This window comes from Asparagus officinalis, chromosome 9 (genome assembly GCF_001876935.1).
Source record: "Asparagus officinalis chromosome 9, Aspof.V1, whole genome shotgun sequence".
In the NCBI taxonomy this organism is placed as follows: Eukaryota; Viridiplantae; Streptophyta; class Magnoliopsida; order Asparagales; family Asparagaceae; genus Asparagus; species Asparagus officinalis.
The window spans coordinates 8,115,693-8,134,344 of NC_033802.1; the positions used below are offsets into that span (position 1 = coordinate 8,115,693).

The 18,652-nt window shown below is 37.4% G+C and overlaps 1 protein-coding gene across 7 annotated transcripts; it reads left to right on the forward strand.

Moving 5' to 3' along the window:
* LOC109824002 (protein NRT1/ PTR FAMILY 4.5-like) lies at positions 9,163-17,145 on the forward strand. 7 transcript variants are annotated; one of them, XM_020390497.1, is made up of 7 exons: positions 9,163-10,888; positions 11,834-12,384; positions 14,904-14,953; positions 15,066-15,121; positions 15,331-15,771; positions 15,859-15,980; positions 16,065-17,145. In XM_020390497.1, exons 4-7 carry the CDS (start codon positions 15,092-15,094, stop codon positions 16,942-16,944), a joined length of 1,473 nt encoding a protein of 490 aa, XP_020246086.1. In that variant the 5' UTR covers positions 9,163-10,888; positions 11,834-12,384; positions 14,904-14,953; positions 15,066-15,091; the 3' UTR covers positions 16,945-17,145. The 7 variants fall into 7 exon arrangements, 5 of the variants coding, with proteins under 5 accessions (XP_020246086.1, XP_020246085.1, XP_020246084.1 ...); XM_020390496.1 differs by having other exon boundaries at positions 11,834-12,137; positions 12,311-12,384; positions 14,904-15,121; XM_020390498.1 differs by lacking the exons at positions 9,163-10,888; positions 11,834-12,384 and adding an exon at positions 14,416-14,470.

Sequence of the window (18,652 nt, forward strand, 5' to 3'; positions counted from 1 at the left end):
TGAGTTTGGCAGTGTTTTTTCCCCTTATATTATTTGCGACTGCCAAATGGTTTTTGTTTCGAGTGCTCCCATGCAAACATCCTATAAGAATTTTATGGATCCTCATAAGATTCGTTTTGCATACTTTTGTAGAGTTCAAATTCCATAATCAGTTTTTGGAATAGTGTATGTATACATAATCGATTCGTCTTTGGTGTGGTTGACCACGGATTGGACTTAGTATTGAGTTTAATGTTTTATTTCTGCATTATTATTTGGTACTCTTCAATTGAAAGTTCCATGAATTTTATTATATCAATCTACTATTTGGTTTGAAGTCTTTGCAAGGGCTCTAGTCTATTGATGTCAGCTTGGAAATTAATCATAAAAATACAGCAGAAGTTTTCAATGCATGAATAACAGTCTAAAAATGTTTATTTCATATTAATGGGTCACCAAATGTTGAAAATGTCCATGAGTTGTACTCCAAAGCTGACCCATTTAAAAAAAAAAGCTTTATTTGCGCGTGAAAAATGCTTGGAAGTCAATGAAGATGACCTTCAAGAACATTAGTATGTCTTATCTTTGCTCCTAAGCTGTTGAACTAATCTTTGTTTTATTCTTTGAATGATTATGAAGTCCAAATGAATGAGCAACTGGCAGCAGAAACTAATTATTATACTTCTGTTGGGTGACCTAATGCGCAATGATTCATTTGGTTATACAATACAATATCATGATTAATTAGAATTAAAGCGTGCAAGGGATGCTGGTGGGCAATTGTAATTATCTTTCATTTTGTCGCTAGTTTGATTGAGATTCTTCATATATACTAGCTGTGGGAATGAGTCGCTATACTTGTAAATTGTTCCGCACTTTCTAATCTCCATTCAATCTAAGGATTAGCTTAATAAGGTATTGATAAATACCTCATTATAGATATTTGTAATGAGGAAGCTAACCTTTAGTAGGAGAGCGGATTTTAAAAAAAAAAATCATATTTATTATATAAGTATTATGAAAGTTATATTTTAAACTCATCTATGAAATCCATATTTAGAACCATATTTTTTTTTAAAAAAAGGCTCTTGAACTCAACTGTATATCAAAGAAAAGTACGTAAACATCCCAATGTGAATCTAATGTGTATCCGCTACTTCAAACTGAATATGAATATGAATTCCAAGAAAAAAACAAGGACTTTATCATGAGCGTACACAAAAGTTATATCTAATCCATTTTCATATCCAATAATGAGACACAATAGCTTAGTTTTGAATTCATTAACCAGATTCAAGGGTCTAATGTCCTCCAACCACCTGGTGTGGGGGGACAAAAGAAGTTGTATTTTCCAAAGAAAAGCGAGCAATGTTGGGCCATATACAATTAATGCCTGGCCCACGAGTCGTCGTGCAAACACCTTTGATCGCGGAATTATCAAAGATGGGTTGAGAAAATGATGACAGAAACACAAGAACAATTCAGTAGTGGCGAAGAAAAATACTCTCTCTAGATTATGAGTATGAAAAGATTACAACCCCTCTCTCACAATCTCACTAGAATCGAGAACAAACTCTCAATTCTCTCTAAACCTCAATCTCTCTTGATTAACATCTCTTTTTTTTTACATCTGATTCCTTTAGAAACCCTAAAACAATCCCTTATATATGTGTAACAACGTGGATGACAAAGTGGTAAATAACCAAGCCTAAACCCCACAGGAATTTGTGCAAACAGAAACCCAAACGAACCAGGAATCCTTCGATGAGTCGACTCATGTGCACATATGAGTCGAGTCATGACACATGGGTCGACTCATATAGTGATGAGTCGACTGGTCAGAGACTTTTGACAAAACGACTGAGTTTTATGAGTCGACTTATGACAAGCATGAGTCGACTCAACCTGATGAGTCGACTCATGACTATTATGAGTCGACTCACGGGTTGAAAACTGGATGCTTCCATTCTTTGATTCGCCGTCTCGTTCCACGTTTCAACCTGCGTTCCATTGTGCTGTTTTACACCTCTATTCTCAAGTTAACATGAGAATAATCTATCCTCAAGTTCCCATGAGGATCGCTAAGTTTCGAAGAGAAGATACACCCCTATCAAATAATGAGACACAATAGCTTAGTTTTGGGTTCATTAACCAGATTCAAGGGACTAATGTCCTCCAACCACCTGGTGTGGGGGGACAAAAGAAGTTGTATTTTCCAAAGAAAAGCGAGCAATGTTGGGCCATATACAATTAACGCCTGGCCCACGATGGCCACATTTGTCTATATCAATTAGTGACCAGGGAAAAAAGAAAAAAAAGGAAGAACAAAAAAAGTTTCTTTTAGCTCTTGCGAGAACCACTAGCTACTAGCCGCATGAATCCTTTTCAACTTTGGAAATTTTGTCTTTTACTATGGATCATTGTCATCATACTTTGTGTATTTCATGCATCTATATGGTGCATCATCCTTGTTCTCTATTTAGGCACTCTTTGGTTGGCTAAATTTAATTGCAAAAAAAAAAAAAAGTTGCATGTCACTGTAGCTGCTATGACTACTGTCACATGCAATTGCAACCCGTAATTATTATAACTGTTGTCACATTTAATTGTTCTGATTGATGAGTTTATTTTTATCCTTGCAAATTGTAACTGTAATTGGAGTAGCATGTACGTTTGATATCAATGTTTTTGAAATTTTCTTTGGAGTTGATTGCAGTAGAAATTACAATTAATCCTTTATTTTCTACTTTTTTGAAGTTGCAACTGTGGCTTATTATTACTTGAGTTTGTCCAAGTCGTCAGACATATCTCGAAGGTTTTTTTACAATTGCAGTTGCAAGTGTACTTATTAATGATCGCAACTACTGGCTCAAAATGTCACAAATTACAACCCCGTAGTTGTACGTAACAGGCAACACACATATTTTATTCACACCGTTCTCACAAAAATTATACTTGTATGAACTTGATGTATTTGAAACTAGAAATTATTGCAAACAAAGACAAAGCTTCAACAACAAATATTAAAGAAACTTGAGAGAGGAGAAGAACACGTGGAATGAGTGGAGAAATTACTTAAAGCATTTTGGTAATGTGTTAAGTGGGATGATAGAATGTTCAAGAGAGAGAGAGAGAGAGAGAGAATATAATAATGGTGTTAAGCCTAATATGGGTTAAAAAAATTGCTTGTGATCTGAAGGACTTCATTGGAGCAACTCATGACATTTTACAGCTAGTTAAAATATCAATATATCAGAGAGTATATATCAATGGTGTTAACTGTTAAGCCTAATATGGGTTAAAAATAATTGCTTTTGATCTCAAGGACTTCATTGGAGCAACTCATGACATTTTCAGCTAGTTAAAATATCAATATATCATACTAAGCATGGTGCTCCGAAAATAAGAATTTTTATAATTTTTAAATGGATGGAAAATTAAAATTTTGGGCTGAAAATAAGTGAAAACAGGTTTTGAAAATATAAGCTCTGAGAAAAACAGCGTCACTGGTTTTTGCAAAAGCTGGGACGGAGAGGAAGAAGAAGAGATGGAGTTTAAATAGGAGAAAAACAGCTGTTTAAACCCATACCTAAATCCCCCAAAATCTAGAACAAAAACGTCGCTGAGATCTGTACTGAGCGGCGCCGAATAAGCACAGAAATTACCGTTGAAATAATACGGCGGTCGACCGGCGGAAATTCCGGTCGACCGTTGGAAATGTTCGGTCGACCGACAGAAAATTTGGTCTACCGCTAACCAGATCAGAAATAAGAAAAACAAGCAGAGACTTGTCCGGTCGACCGGTGCGGTCGACCGAAGGAAGCTCTCGGTCGACCGTGGCGGGCGACCGACTCCGAAAATAAGAATTTTTATAATTTTTAAATGGATGGAAAATTAAAATTTTGGGCTGAAAATAACAAGGATGCATTTATCATTTTCTTTTCAATTCCTATCCTATTATTTCTCTGTCCATAACCACTTCACCCACCTTCCTTGTTTCACGTTTACTAGGTGAATTGCACACGTGCAATACACATGGTATACATTTTAGATTTAGTTAAAATTGATAATTTAGTTTAGCCTAATTTGGAGCTTATATACATGTTTAAACAAACATATAATAGTGTAATTTTTAGATTTTGATTTTTCAATGTACAAAAGAATATAAATCAATACAATTTATTACACTTATTTCTAAATGAATATTTTCTCGTATATGAGTTATCAAATTGTTAATGTTAGTATGTAGAAAGATCCTTTGACTTAGTTCCAAATCTTTTCAGTGAAAATATAAATAAAAGTGTAATTTTACAATCGACGGTTAATTTTATTCCTCTTTAAATGTTTTTAATGCTAAAAACAAATTGTTTGGAAAAGGAATTTTGTAGATAGGTCCTCATACTTTTGAAAGACCACAATAATTTTATCAATAAAAACGAATTGTTTTCATGTTCAAAAAATTAAAGTATAATTTTCAAAACCAAAAAAAGGAAAAAGAAAATTCAGTGAAAATATAAATAAAAGTGTAATTTTACAATCGACGGTTAATTTTATTCCTCTTTATAATGATATAAGAAAGGAATTGACATATGCATGATATGCATAATTTTATACAATATGACTAAAAGTAAGAACAATAATATCTATTTTAAACACAACTTTGCTTTATAATACCAGTTTTTTTGTCATAAATATGGAAGGAAAAATAGAAGAGAGAAATCTAATATGATAGAATACGACCAAATTAGATTTTGTTAAAGATCAAGTGAGAAATTAGTTGAAGAAAACTAACCCTTCTCAAATATTAGTTTTATCCTTTTCTATGATGTTTTCAACTCCAAAACTACCCTCTAAGTTCAACCTTACAAATGTAGGTGTGGAAGACCTATCAACCGCATAATCCCTTAAATTGTGGATTAGAGAGCTAGATTTTAGGCTTTTCTATTTACAGAAGATGTCATGGAGCACCGAAGCTGTTGGCTAATTCTTTTTCCCCCACCATCTCATCTTAATCCACTACCATTCTCACTTGAAAATTCCAGTTTCCTGTCTTTCAATTTCAATTTCTTATAAATCATTTATTTTATTTTCTCTTTACAAAAACATCTTATTTTTATTCTCTTTACCATTAATAAGTCTAATATACATATAAGAATCTTAATTTAATCACATGTATTGCACGGGTAATAACCAGTAAGTACTTATTTTAAGGGTGCAGTTTACATCTTTTGCGGTGATGGGGATGTAAAACTCTGCTTGTAAGAATAACCATATGCTGAAAATGAAATAGTATAGGATGGAGTTTCATATTTGAGACTTAAGATGAAGCTCCATCCTGATTTTAAAAAAATAAAAAACTTATTTTAAAATAGGCTTGTTGCATTTTTGGTACGACAAAGCTTTACTTCTTTTTCTCATTTTGATACCCAGGAGTTATTATTAAACACGTTAGCATCCCAAATTTCGAATCCAAGTTCATTTTGATATTTCAGGTTCTGTTTGCAAATGGTTAAGTGAAGGGTTAATGAGACTTATAACCCATTCTTAACCCGCCAAATACAAAAAATCTATACAAGGGTTAAAGTGAGTTAACTCTTCATAATTTGTCAAACATAAAAAAATATAGAAGGTTTAAGCTAACCCCTCTAGAGGGATTAAAATGAGTTAACCCCTCAAAATGATGGGTTTACTTATACTCCTATTTAGAATGATTAAAAGTTAACCATTCTAATTATAAATAAAATAATCAAAATCATTGTTATTCCCAAACACTAAAACTGATCACAATGGCTAAAATAAAACTTATTTAACGGGTTAATAATTTAGTCTTTCAGATTATCGAATGAGCTAAGTACATTAATCATTCTCTTTAACCATTCTTCCTTAACCCTTTGCCAAACGGGGCCAAAGTATTATTTCAACATTTTGACACTCCAAAGTTTTAATATCATTTCATTTTGACGCCCTTGTCCAAATTACGTTACATTTTCTGTTAAATTAGTTGTTGTGCATGGCGCGGAAGCGGTCGAATCACACAATCCAAACAAGAGAGATCACAACCAAATAAACAAGCATAATCACCAAATAACACAAGAGATTTACGTGGTTCGGCAAGTTGCCTACGTCCACGGGGCAAGAAGGGGATGGAGTTTTCACTAATAGAGAAAGAGTACAAACTGAGATTACAAATCACTCGAAGGAACAAACTAATCTCACCAACAAGCTCTTAATCTCTCTAAACAAAACCCTAAACAAATAGCTCAGAAAATACCTCTTTTCTGTGCTCCAAATATCCACAATTTGCTTCTCTATTCTCTCTTCCAATTGTTCCATATATATAGAAATCCTAAAATCATAAACGTACTAGGAATTCTAAACCAAAAGCCAAAACAAATTAGGAATCCTAATAACCTATTACCAAAATAGATTAGGAATTCTAATAACCTCATGTTACCAAAATAGATTAGGAATCCGCTATCCAACAATTCTCCACCTCGGTGAAGTTTATCCAAAACTGAGCCGACATCAATACCAACCAAACGTCTCACTTGTTGCGTCCAGTACGAAGTGGAACAAATCCACGACAACGGACTCAATCCACAACAAGTCGAGAACCCAAACGAGAATGCGAACAAACTCTAAATATCGGTATCAACTCACCAAACCGGCTGCATCATAAATGACTACCTACATATCCTATTGCCCAAGGAATCAAGCCTTCATGTAGTTCACCAAAACGGCCTCCAAAAGCCTCAATCCACTAGAAGAGTTCGCAACCCTTCTCTAACATCACGATCAAGTCTACGGCTGATAGCACCTCCAATGGCCCCAAACTGAAACAATCCAAACATCTCCACCTGAGATGAACCAATGGCCATATCCAGACTACATCTATCAGCTGCACTCGAATCAATCAACCTATCATCTGCATCCAAATCAACACGATTCCTAATCTGTTTCACATTAGCTAGAATCCCAAATGATACAGTATGATCTGGAGTATGTAGAATAATATCCACCCAATATGGAGTAGCATCACCCTTCACTCGCTGCAATGTCCAACTGATCTGATCACCACTCTCCACCTGCCGAGAGTCAAAAGTGACATACCTGCTCAGAACAAAGTCAGAAGCCAATACCTGATAATCAAACATACCTCTGACTCCCAAATGTGCTATCGGATCAAATCTCACATCCACGATGTGACCAAAATGCCGGGTAGCCAAACATCCGACGTAACCCAAAATCTGAAACAGCTCCACCAGATCCCATATCTCTACATGCAACAGTCGGCAACCTATGGCTGAGATGACCCAAATATGTCGAAGCTCTAAAACCAATGCCAATGCTCGACATCAAATGTCTATCCTCCTCCAGAAAGGAACAACTCCCCAAATCTTCCATCTCATCACGTCGCCTCAAAGTTTCCACACCAATGAAGTGTCTCCTATTGTCGTGAGCTCAACACAAATGCAAGAAAGAACCTCTACCATAATCAGAACGTTGAGTTACCTTTCTACCAACATACTTCCTCCATCTGTTGCGGGCTTCTAGGACTTCACACCAACGGGACTTGGTTGTAACCCACCAATTCCTAGAACAATCCCCAACTACGGAAACCACATATCTATTACCTCCCAATGATGCTCTCTTAGAAGGCCCCCAAATGCCTGAATGAACATCCCTCAGAAAACCCCTCGAATGATGGATAGAAGTGTTAAACTCCACCACGGTCTTGCTCATCCCAATGTGCTCAAAGGACTTCCATCTACAGGTCAAAGCACTCCTCAACAACCTATACACGACATTACCAATCAAATAACTCAGCATCAAACAACGCCACAGTCTAGCCGAATCTGATGAAGTCGTCAGCTCCCTATCAATCGCCGTGCATCCGAACAAATAATACAAATTGCTCCTTCTGACGCCCTTCATCACAATCATAGATCTCAATGTGACCTTCAAGCGTGCGTCCACCAAGGTCACCCTATAGCCTGCTGCCTCCAAAGTTCCAATTGAAATGATGTTCATCTTCAATTGCGGAACGAACGTCACTTCATTCAACTCCCGAATCACCCCGTCACTTATCTTAATCCGAATGATACCAATACCATCAATAGAGTATGCATGTCCATTACCCATGAGCACAACATCCTCTCTTTCCAACTTCTGAAAGCTGGAGAACCAATCCCTCCAAGGGCAAACGTGGTAAGAAGCACCCGAATCTAATATCCATTCTGTAGAGTTGGCAATACAAACTGACGGTAGTGCGGATAACGAATAGCCTGAAGAATCCGAATCTGAATTGTTACCACCAGTCTTGACAACATTCAACTCTGAAGCTTGTACAGCTTTCCTCTTATTCTTCTCAGCTCGATCTAACTTTGGGCATTCAGCTTTTCAATGTCCATCATCTTTACAAAAAGCACACTGATTCTTGGCGGAATTCATCTGAAAATTAAGAGGACGAGGTGCTGTCAAATTGAAGATTGGAGCACGAATTTCAGAGAGTTAGCAGATCTTGGCGGAGTTCTTCAATAAAGTGAGAGTTCGAGAGATCTGAGACTCATTCTGTATTCCTCCGGATTTAAGCTTAGTCTTAAATCTCGAGAAGAGCCGTGATTTTGCTTTGTCAAAATCACCGCTGATGTAATCATTTCCTTCGTAAAGTGAAAGCATTGATTATCCAACTTCTGCTAACCGGATCTGATCCGTAGGCGGTCCACAGATAAACCCCGGCACCGGCAACGATCCCGCACAAGCAATAGGCGATAAACATTTATTGCGTGTAGTTTGAGAGAAAGTTATAATTTTCAATTTAAAGTCTTATAAAAAGGCTATTTTTTTTGAGTTTATTGTAAGCGTTCAAAGTTGTAATGGACTCATCAAAGAAATCAATTTTCCGATCAACATTAGTATCACACCATTAGTATCACACCAAAACATGAGATACATTTAGATCCATTTTACCTTGGTTCTAACCATCATCACGAATTAACAGAAAATCTAACGGGAATCCAGGAACACGGTATCAAAGTGACATAAAATTGAAAATTTGGAGTTTCTAAATGTGGAAAAAAAAATACTTTTGGAGTAAAGTGCAAAAATAGATAAACTTTGGGGTTATGAAAGTGAAATATAACCCTCCAAAGTAAGAAAAACCTGAATAAAAACCATTCTCTCTCCCTCCCTCCAATGCTCAAAAGACAAAAACCCCACCCTCTTCCCTCCCTCTCTCTCGCCATTAATCTCCTCCAATCCTCCCCATTCTCCTCAAACCCTAACCCTAACCCTAACCGAGCCCTAAAAACCCTAACCAAAGGCCCCGCCAACGCTCTCCACATTTACAGTCCCAATCCGATCCCACCCAGATCTTCATCAAACCCTAACACCCAACTGATCCTCTCTCTACTCTCTCAACCCCCAAATCCTTCCTCAAATCTCGATACTCTCCTCAAAGACTTCAAACCCCAGCTGAATTCAGCCCTAGTACTGGAAATCCTCAACAATTACAAGATTTTAGGGCGACCCAGGACCCTGGAGTTCTTCTCTTGGGCTGGGTTCCAGCTAGAATTCCGATTCGACGACAGTGTCGTCGAGTTCATGGCCGATTTCCTCGGCCGCAGGAAGCTTTTCGATGATGTGAAATGTCTTTTGAGAGCGGTTTCGTCTAATAAAGGTAGAGTTTCGACTAGAGCGGTAGCTATTTGTATTAGGTTTTTAGGGAGGCAAGGGAGGGTATTGGATGCACTTGCTCTGTTTGAGATGATGGAATTGGAGTTTGGTTGTTGCCCGGATAATTTAGTGTTCAATAATGTGCTTTATGTATTGTGTAAGAAGGATTTATCGGAGAATTATCTCGATATTGCTCTCTTGATCTTTAGAAAGATTCAGCATCCTGATGAGTATTCGTATAGTAATATTATTATTGGGTTGTGTAAGTTTGGGAGGTTGGAGAATGCATTTGAGGTTTTTCATCAAATGAGTCGGGGTAATTTGGTGCCTACAAAAAGTGCGGCTAATGTTCTTGTAGGGAGTTTGTGTGAGATGTCGAGCAGGAGTCGGATGGTTGAGAAAGTTCGAGTTACTAATGTGCGAAGGCCATTTGATATATTGGTTCCAAATGTTAGGGTAAAGTTTAGTATTGAACCTGCATTTAGAGCATTTTGGGCGATTTTGAAGTTGGGTCTGATGCCTAGTGCTCATATCGTGAATGGGCTTATCTCAGAGCTTTGTCGGGTGGGAAAATTTGATGAAGCAGTTGAAACTGTGAAGGTGGTAGAAAATAGGAAGTTGAGATGCGTTCATGACAGTTACTCTATAGTGATAATAGCACTTTGTGAGGTTCGTAGAGTACATGAAGCTTGTAATTTGTTTGAAAGAATGGTGATATTGGGATTGAAGCCAAAGGTTTCAGTATATAATTCAATCATTTGTGTGTATTGTAAGTTAGGAAATGTTGATGAGGCAGGAAAATACTTTGAAATTATGAACAAGAGAAGGTGCGAGCCAAATTGTGGAACTTACACTATGCTGATCAATGCTTACTGTGTGATTCAAAATTGGGAATTAGCTTATCGGTTGTTGATAGAAATGATAGAGCTAGGATGGAATCCTCATGTAGATACTTACAAATTGGTAGACGGTCTTTTGAATAAAAATGGGAGGTCTGATTTGTCATTGAAACTAGAGAGAAAAATGGCGATTCAGAATGTATGTGGCCATTGTAAAGCTGGAAGATTAGAGGCTGCTTGTGATGGATTGAACTCTATGCTTGCTAAGGGATTTCAGCTGCCAATTTATGCAAGAGATACAATTCAACGTGCATTTAAGAAGTGCGGGGGGTGGAAGGTAGCTCAGGAACTCCTTGAAAAGATGGATAACGGTGGTCGAGCTTGACCTTTATCAGGTAAGAGAAGATGGGTTTTAGAAACAGTAATGTTTTCAGCTAATGTTTATCAGAACAAATGACGATGATCACTTTCATTACACATTTATATACTTGTATAGCAGCATCGTACTTTTCTTGCATATAATGCAATATTACAAACTATGTGCATGTCTTAAATTGTGTAGTGGTGAAATCGTGTAGCATAATGCCATTGCTAAGAAAGATCGCTTCCTTACACCAAGGGCCGAGGCATAAAATCTTGTGTGATAATATTGCTCCCTTTTGGTTGAGATGCTGATGGCTTTCCTTTAGAAAATTTAGCAACACATATCATGCACTGCCCTACAGAACTTATTTACAGTGTGCTGATTGTCCAAAACATTAGTGTCGATGACTCTTTTGACAACGAGGCCTCAAGACCCTCAAATCAATAGAAGCCATAAGATTCTTCTGAAACGTAAGTTCATCTTTCACGATATCCTTGTCAGAACATGCAAACTTATACCTACTGCAACCAAGGGGGGAAAATGCTTACTTTTTTGTAATTAGCACAAAGGTGCTCAGTTCCACGATCATCTTTTTCCAGCCTTTCAAACTCTAGATTCATTTTCCAGCTGACCTTTTTTAACTAAATTCACTTCCCAAATCCGAATTCAGTATTGTGTAAACCAGTCAACTCCTCTTTAGCTTCAGGCCTATCAAGAGCTTAGAGATAGCTACTTTATCCTGTTTAGTATTTCCACACCTTTCCCTATGCCATACCTTAAAATATCTTTTTTCTTTGCTTAATTAAGTTCAGGATCCTACTTACTAGTATCATACACTGAGCCTGGATCTTATTTTCCTCCCCTCATGTTATATATTTTCTACATTAGCAAGGTAACAAACAAAGCTATGAATGAATTTATATGGGAAACGAATTGGGGTATGTTTCCTTACATAAAAACCCTGTGACATTTTCAGGTTCTGTTAATTGTTGAAGGCATGGAGGCTGAAGCTCCGTACTGGGATGGGAGTATATTCTATACGAGCAGAACATCAGATCCTTATTCTTTGATACTTATCTGAGAGCTTAAAGTGCTGGATCATATACGTGGATGAGATACTCGAGGAGGTCGAATATGGTCATTCACAGATACTACAGTGGCAGATTGGTGGAAGGGCACATGGAGTAGCATTCAATTATGAACTGATAACCAGCTGTGAGTACATAATTCAAAAGAGAACGGCATCAGATTATCCATTTGGTAGCTAAGCTGATCTGCAGGTTGCCTTTTATACACAAATTTTCATCAAATTTTTGTAACAAACAAAATTAATGGCTTCCCTTTTTCTTTTGGGTGACACCACAGGACATTGATGTTGATATGCAGGGAGCTTAATTTTGTGTTTCGCTGCATTTACTTGTACTCATTTGTCTATGATGTCAACTTTATGTAGGTAGGATATCCTTATTGTATCTTCCATCAAGTTCGTTGTGATTTTCCAACATGTACCGAGTTCTGATGATGTGGGTAAGCTAGCAAGTCTCTAGCTGAATCTATGAACACCTTTTTCAGCTGTTCCATGAAATTGAGATATCGATACTATTCGACTTTCATAACATGCTGTTTTATCTTTAAATTTCTATCTGTCAATATTGTTATATTTTTTGTTTACTGAAGCACTAACAAGAAATCTTTTTTGCTTTAAACTCTGATTTCCCCCTTTTTTTGTGTATGAGAAGTTAATGAATCACCCCATCAGAATCTCAAAAAAATAAAATAAAAATAAAAATAAAATAAAATAAAAAAATAAATAAAAAATAAATAAAAAGGGTGTACCCACCGTCCCCCTAGTTTAATAGTATTAGAGGGTGATGTTGCATTTTACATCATGATCATCATCTGGACCTACTGTCTCATTTAATAGAACAACACTGTCAACCAGTAAAATCTTGTTTATTACTGACAAATTTTTATTTTATAGGATAAAAGAAAAATCCAATGAAAAAAAATATTGATGATGAAAGGGAAATAAGAAGAGGCTCCAGGAAAGCATGATATAATTTCAATACGAGTCCAAATCTTACATGAATTTAACATGACCCCAGTAGAGTTCACGCTCCTATATTCTAGTACAAATAACCCTGTTTCAAACCGTATTGCTGTATAACCCCCCCCCCCCCCCCCCCCCCCCCTCACCTTTTTCTGCATGTTTATTCTGCATATTGCAGATTGAAATGAACCCAACATTTGTTGACGAATGTGATGCGTAGCGTAGTTTCATTACTATAACTAGTAAGCACAGGCATGAACACTCTTGATATAATACCATTATAGAAGGGTTCAAACTACATAGGATACAAACAATAATACAGAGATAAACATAAGCTATGGACATGATAAAAGCGATACTTAGCTCGTGATTCTTCCCAATAAGAAATTTCAGCCTCGAACTCATTCTTGAAGCATTCTCACGAAACAGTTGCCTCGAAAGCATCATGTGCAACTCAAGATGCATATGATCGACGTTCTTCCAGTGATACCGCACAACAAGGAAAACACCAATCAGCCCACAACTTCAGGCGCCTCTTAGGTACAAAAACACGCACAAGCTGTGGACGACTCAGCTCAGACATAGATGAATATGAGTTTGGACATGGATAAGTTTTCGGAAAGGAAAACTAGCATCACATAGAAGTGGACATGAACATTGACCTTGTTGGTGACATAGATTAACAAGGCAACAACAACGAAAGCACAAGGGGCAAGGGACTGAAGAAACTTGAGCAAATCAAACCCAGCCGCGATATTGGACCTACTCACCAAAATATGGAATGAGGAGAGAAGAACTGTCCCCGATTAAGAATAGTTAAGGCGCTAGTTGGGCACTTGTTGCTTGACTTTACACAAGTAATCCAAATCAAAGGAATGATTCAAACAAGTCTCTGGTAGATACTCATAAATGGGCTAGTCTGAGATGATGCGGGAGATATAAATGATTGTTAAAAAATTATTAAACCCACTTGTTGTTTTAAATAATGACAGGCTGTATTCTTATGCCTAGTGTGAAAAATATAATAGTATATAAGTCAAATCCGAGAACTGTGAGGTTTAATTAAGGAAAAAACAGAAATTAAACTCCCTTTTGTACCAGTTGCGCCAGTTGATGGTCCTGATTAGTCAGCAGTGCATGATAAACTTCCTGTCTAAATAATTAAGTAGGAAGAAAATAATTTTGTCTTCACAGCTCATTAGCTAACCAGCTATCGATATTGAAGACGAGGAGTTGTGCAGATCCATATACAGGCAGAAGAAATATAGTATAAGGAAAATGTGAGGTTTGCAGGCCAATCATTGAGATATTGTTTAATCATCAACATTTTCAAAGATAAGACACTTTTGATGTCAAAGCTTCTATAAATAAGGCATGGATACTACTAGCAGCTTGTAAAATTATGAGCAATATAACCCTAAAACAACAGAATTTTGAGAAAAGACCAGAACTGTGATACAGTGATATACACCACTATGGAAACCCAGAGCTTTGTTGATTGGAGAGGAAATCCCATTGACAAGAAAAAGCACGGGGGAGTTAGAGCTGCTTTCTTCACGCAATGTGAGTTTTATAATCCAGATGAGCTGCATGTGTTCTACTGATTAGTTTTCTATTTCTCTATGATCTACCAGCTATTTTGACTTAATTGTTTTCGTTCTGAATGTAGAATCGACGAGAAAAATAATCGTTAGTTAGAAAGCAAGCCTAGCCAAAATGCTCTATTTTGTATTTGATCAAAATGGGCCTGATGACAGAAGATGCATAGTATGAGAGAACAGACACGCATCGAAAGTTAGAAACTATACTCGGATACTTTAATTTAGCTCATTTTAAATTTTATATGTTACATTCCATTAAAGCAACATAATTGATAATAACAATAGGCCTAATATGGATGATCACAAGAAATGAATTAAATTTAAATTTAAGGCTAGGGCAAATGGGGAGCATGTGTTTTGTTGAAGACTTAACTCTCCGTTCATTAATTTTGCAGTGATGGTGACGATGACAACCACTGCTTACATCCCAACCTCATTTAACTTGGTGAGTTACCTTCATAACACCATGCACACAGGAGTTGCGAAATCTTCAACCATGACCACAAATTTCGCTGGCTTCTCATATGCTTTTACTCTGTTGGGAGCATTCTTATCAGACTCTCACATCAGTAGATTCAAAACCATGCTTGTTTTTGGTCCCTTGGAGATCTTGGTAAATATCTTTACCTCTCAATCCATCCACTTATCAACATTTTTTCTTGATAGAATATTAACACGTAGAATCCCGTACTTGATTTGTTAATGTTTATGTTGAGTTATGTGAATATATGAAACTAGAACATATTCTGAACTTTATTTAAATTCTTGACTTTATTTTGACTCCAACGAACGCTAATATATATGTTCATATATCTCTTGCAGGGGTATGGATTGCTGGCGCTACAAGCATATTGTCCCTCGCTCCATCCCCCGCCTTGCGAAACATCAGGCCAACTAAATGATTGCCAGCAAGTCCGCGGCTCTAACTTGGTTCTCCTCTACATAGGACTCTACACAGTTGCTGTTGGAGAGGGTTGCATGAAAGCATGCTTAGCATCATTTGGGGGAGACCAGTTCGATAGCAAAGACCCAGTTGAGTCTCGGCTCCAGTCGAGCTTCTTCAATTGGTTCACCTTTGGCATCTCTGTGGGAGGTTTCACTGGTCTAATTCTCATAGTGTGGCTTGAAAACAATAAGGGATGGGATTATAGCTTTGGAGTCTCGGCGCTTTTGTTTCTCATAGGACTCTTGGTTCTAGCTAGTGGTTTCCCATTATACCGTAACCAGAAACCGAAAGGAAGCCCTCTAACTCGAATTTTACAGGTAGAAAGAGTTGATATTTACCCCATTCTGAAATTTTTTTTTCTCTTAAACTCTGTTTTCAGTGGATTTAGGCTTTTCCTTTTAAAGGTTTTTGTAGCAGCATTCAGAAAGAGAAACCTCGCTAGGCCTGAAACACTAAAAGAATTACAGCAGGAAGAGGAGGAAGAGGCACTTGATAGGGAAAAGCCTTCTCATTCTAAGTGTTTGAGGTATGAAATAGAAAATGAAACCTCGAGGAAAACTATAACTATCCGGTACGATTTCAGAAACTTACGATATATTTGTTCTGCCAGGTTCCTTGACAAAGCTTGTATAGATCAAGGGAAGTCTGGAGCTTGGTCATTATGCACTCCAAGTCAGGTGGAGGAGACAAAGATCCTCCTTCGGATGGTGCCAATATTCTTGATCTGTGTGCTCAACTACACTCCTTTGTTCCTTCTCATTAGCTTCTCAGTGCAACAAGGAAATACTATGAACACCAAAGTAGGGAAGATCCACATCTCACCTGCTACTCTATTTGTAATCCCCACAGCTTTTCAGATGGTGATCCTTGTAGTCTACGATCGGTTCTTTGTACCCTTCGCTAGAAGGATCACGGGCTACTCCAGGGGTATAACTCCCTTACAACGCATTGGTATTGGTCATGTGGCATTAACAGCAGCCACCGGCGTTGCAGCCATCGTAGAGCGAAAGAGACTGGAAATCGTAGGAGAAAAAGGATTAGAAGACCCAGGCACCGGTGTTACAATGTCTGTGCTCTGGTTGACAGCGCAGATCCTTTTTATCGGAATAAACAACGCAACCACATTTGCAGGTTTATTGGAGTTTTTTAACAGTGAGGCCTCTGGAGGAATAAAATCCTTTGCGAGCGCATTATTTTGGTGCACTCTAGGGTTGGGCTCTTTGATGGGTACGTTCCAAGTTGACATAGTGAACAAAGTCACAAGGCACGGTGCAGAGGGAAGAGGATGGTTAGAGGGGGACACGCTGAACCGGAGTCGATTGGATCTCTTTTACTGGTTTCTTTTTGCTCATGGAGGGGTGTCGTTCTTGATTTATTTGTACTGTGCAAAGAGGTACACGTATAGGTGTGATCCTCGCGTTAATAACGTCAGGAATGCGTATTTGCACTGCCCGAATCCTCCCGAAGACGACGAAAGAGTTTCTATGTAAAGTCTTTTAATGGTGTGTCAGGAAAATTTATTTTAGGTTCCATGTTTCCTCTTCTAGTCCAAGTTTACCTTAACTGGAAACTATATAAATTCACAGAGTTTTATGTCCTGTAAATTTATCTCCAACACATTTATTTCTCAAAAGAAAAGATGTATGTTATAGGCATCACAATGTTTCTCCGGTATATAAGTTAAAAAAAACTGAAAGATTACACTCGAATTGATGTGAGAAAACAAGAAAGGTTGCAATTGACATGAGCAAGGTCAGAAATAGACGCATAAAAAGAATTCTGTGTGACATAGGTTCATTTTAGGATGATACTGGATGGGTATATGCAGACAGTTTAAAGATGTATAGAAAGGATTCTGGACCTGGAATCAACGAAAGCACCGCCTTCTTTTTTCGTGTATAATCTCAACTTGTAAATATAAGACGATGCAACCCCCCTGCGGCAGGCAAGAGAGACGATGCTCCTATCATGTGGAAATTCTTTTTCTCAGCAGTTCACCATTTTGAATTGCTGAAGTTGCTTATCACCTCGTTTCAATGAGGTCGTCGTCTGGAAAGGCAACAGAAATAACAGACAAACCAACAGTAATGCCAAAATTTAAATCTGAAAGCATGTCATCTGAACTGTATAGACAATTAATTCATGTCTCCCATGAACAGATATCACTGACAGATAAGAAGTGACGATGAAATTAATGGTCTGTTAATCCACTGATTGGAAAAAAGAAAAGAAAAGAAAAGAAATCACTGATAGAATGAGGTTTACTCTTCGTACATACAATAACCATTCACCAGCAAGGTGGATTCCAATACAAATCCATATGTTACATAACCAACCCGAACCGATATGTTTTCACTGGTACCTATTACGGTAGGAAGTGTAAAACCCCCCTTGTTACGAAAAGCATGCTTTAATCGCAAGTCCTGAAGGAATCATCTCCCCCTATCAAACCTCGTTGCTGGCTTATGTTGCATGGTTACTTCTATTATCAATCTGTCACCCTACTCGATGCATACCGTATCGACACAGACTCTCCTTTGGACACTCCTTGGACACATGCATACATTTGTTTATGTATGTACACACTTATATAATACGTGCTTTAATTTAAAACACTTGTCATACACTTCTTGGACATATAAGCTATGCTTACTTCACTTCTTGAAACTCACCGCAGAAGGGTCGGGGTTCTTTTTAACTTGTACGTACCTAGTTCAAAACTATGATTTTTATGGGTGTTCTGAGTATCAACTTCAAAAACAAGCATTGTTCTAATTTATCAACTTAGTTACTCATGACCGAAAAATTTCTTCTGCATGCTTATTAATTGAATGTGATGAATCCAACATTTATAGACTTATTTGATTCTCAGTGTAGTTTAGTAAATATTCAATGCAGCTAAGGGGAATGGCATGGATGTGACCACATGGCTCTAAATACATAATTGAAGCGTTCAAACTACAAAACAAAATAAAAACACAAATAAACAGAAGCATACAGATACTATAAAATCCAAAGTGACACCTGAAATGTGTACCGACCTTGCAAGCATGTTTCCATGCTTCGAGTGTCTAGTCAAATATTTAAGTGATCGAAGTTTTTTCCGTCAAATCCGAAGCTATAGCTGTATTTACAAAAATCAACTTGTACTATCGTTTGCATTAGATAGACATGATATCTGTTGGGAAGTAAATAGCG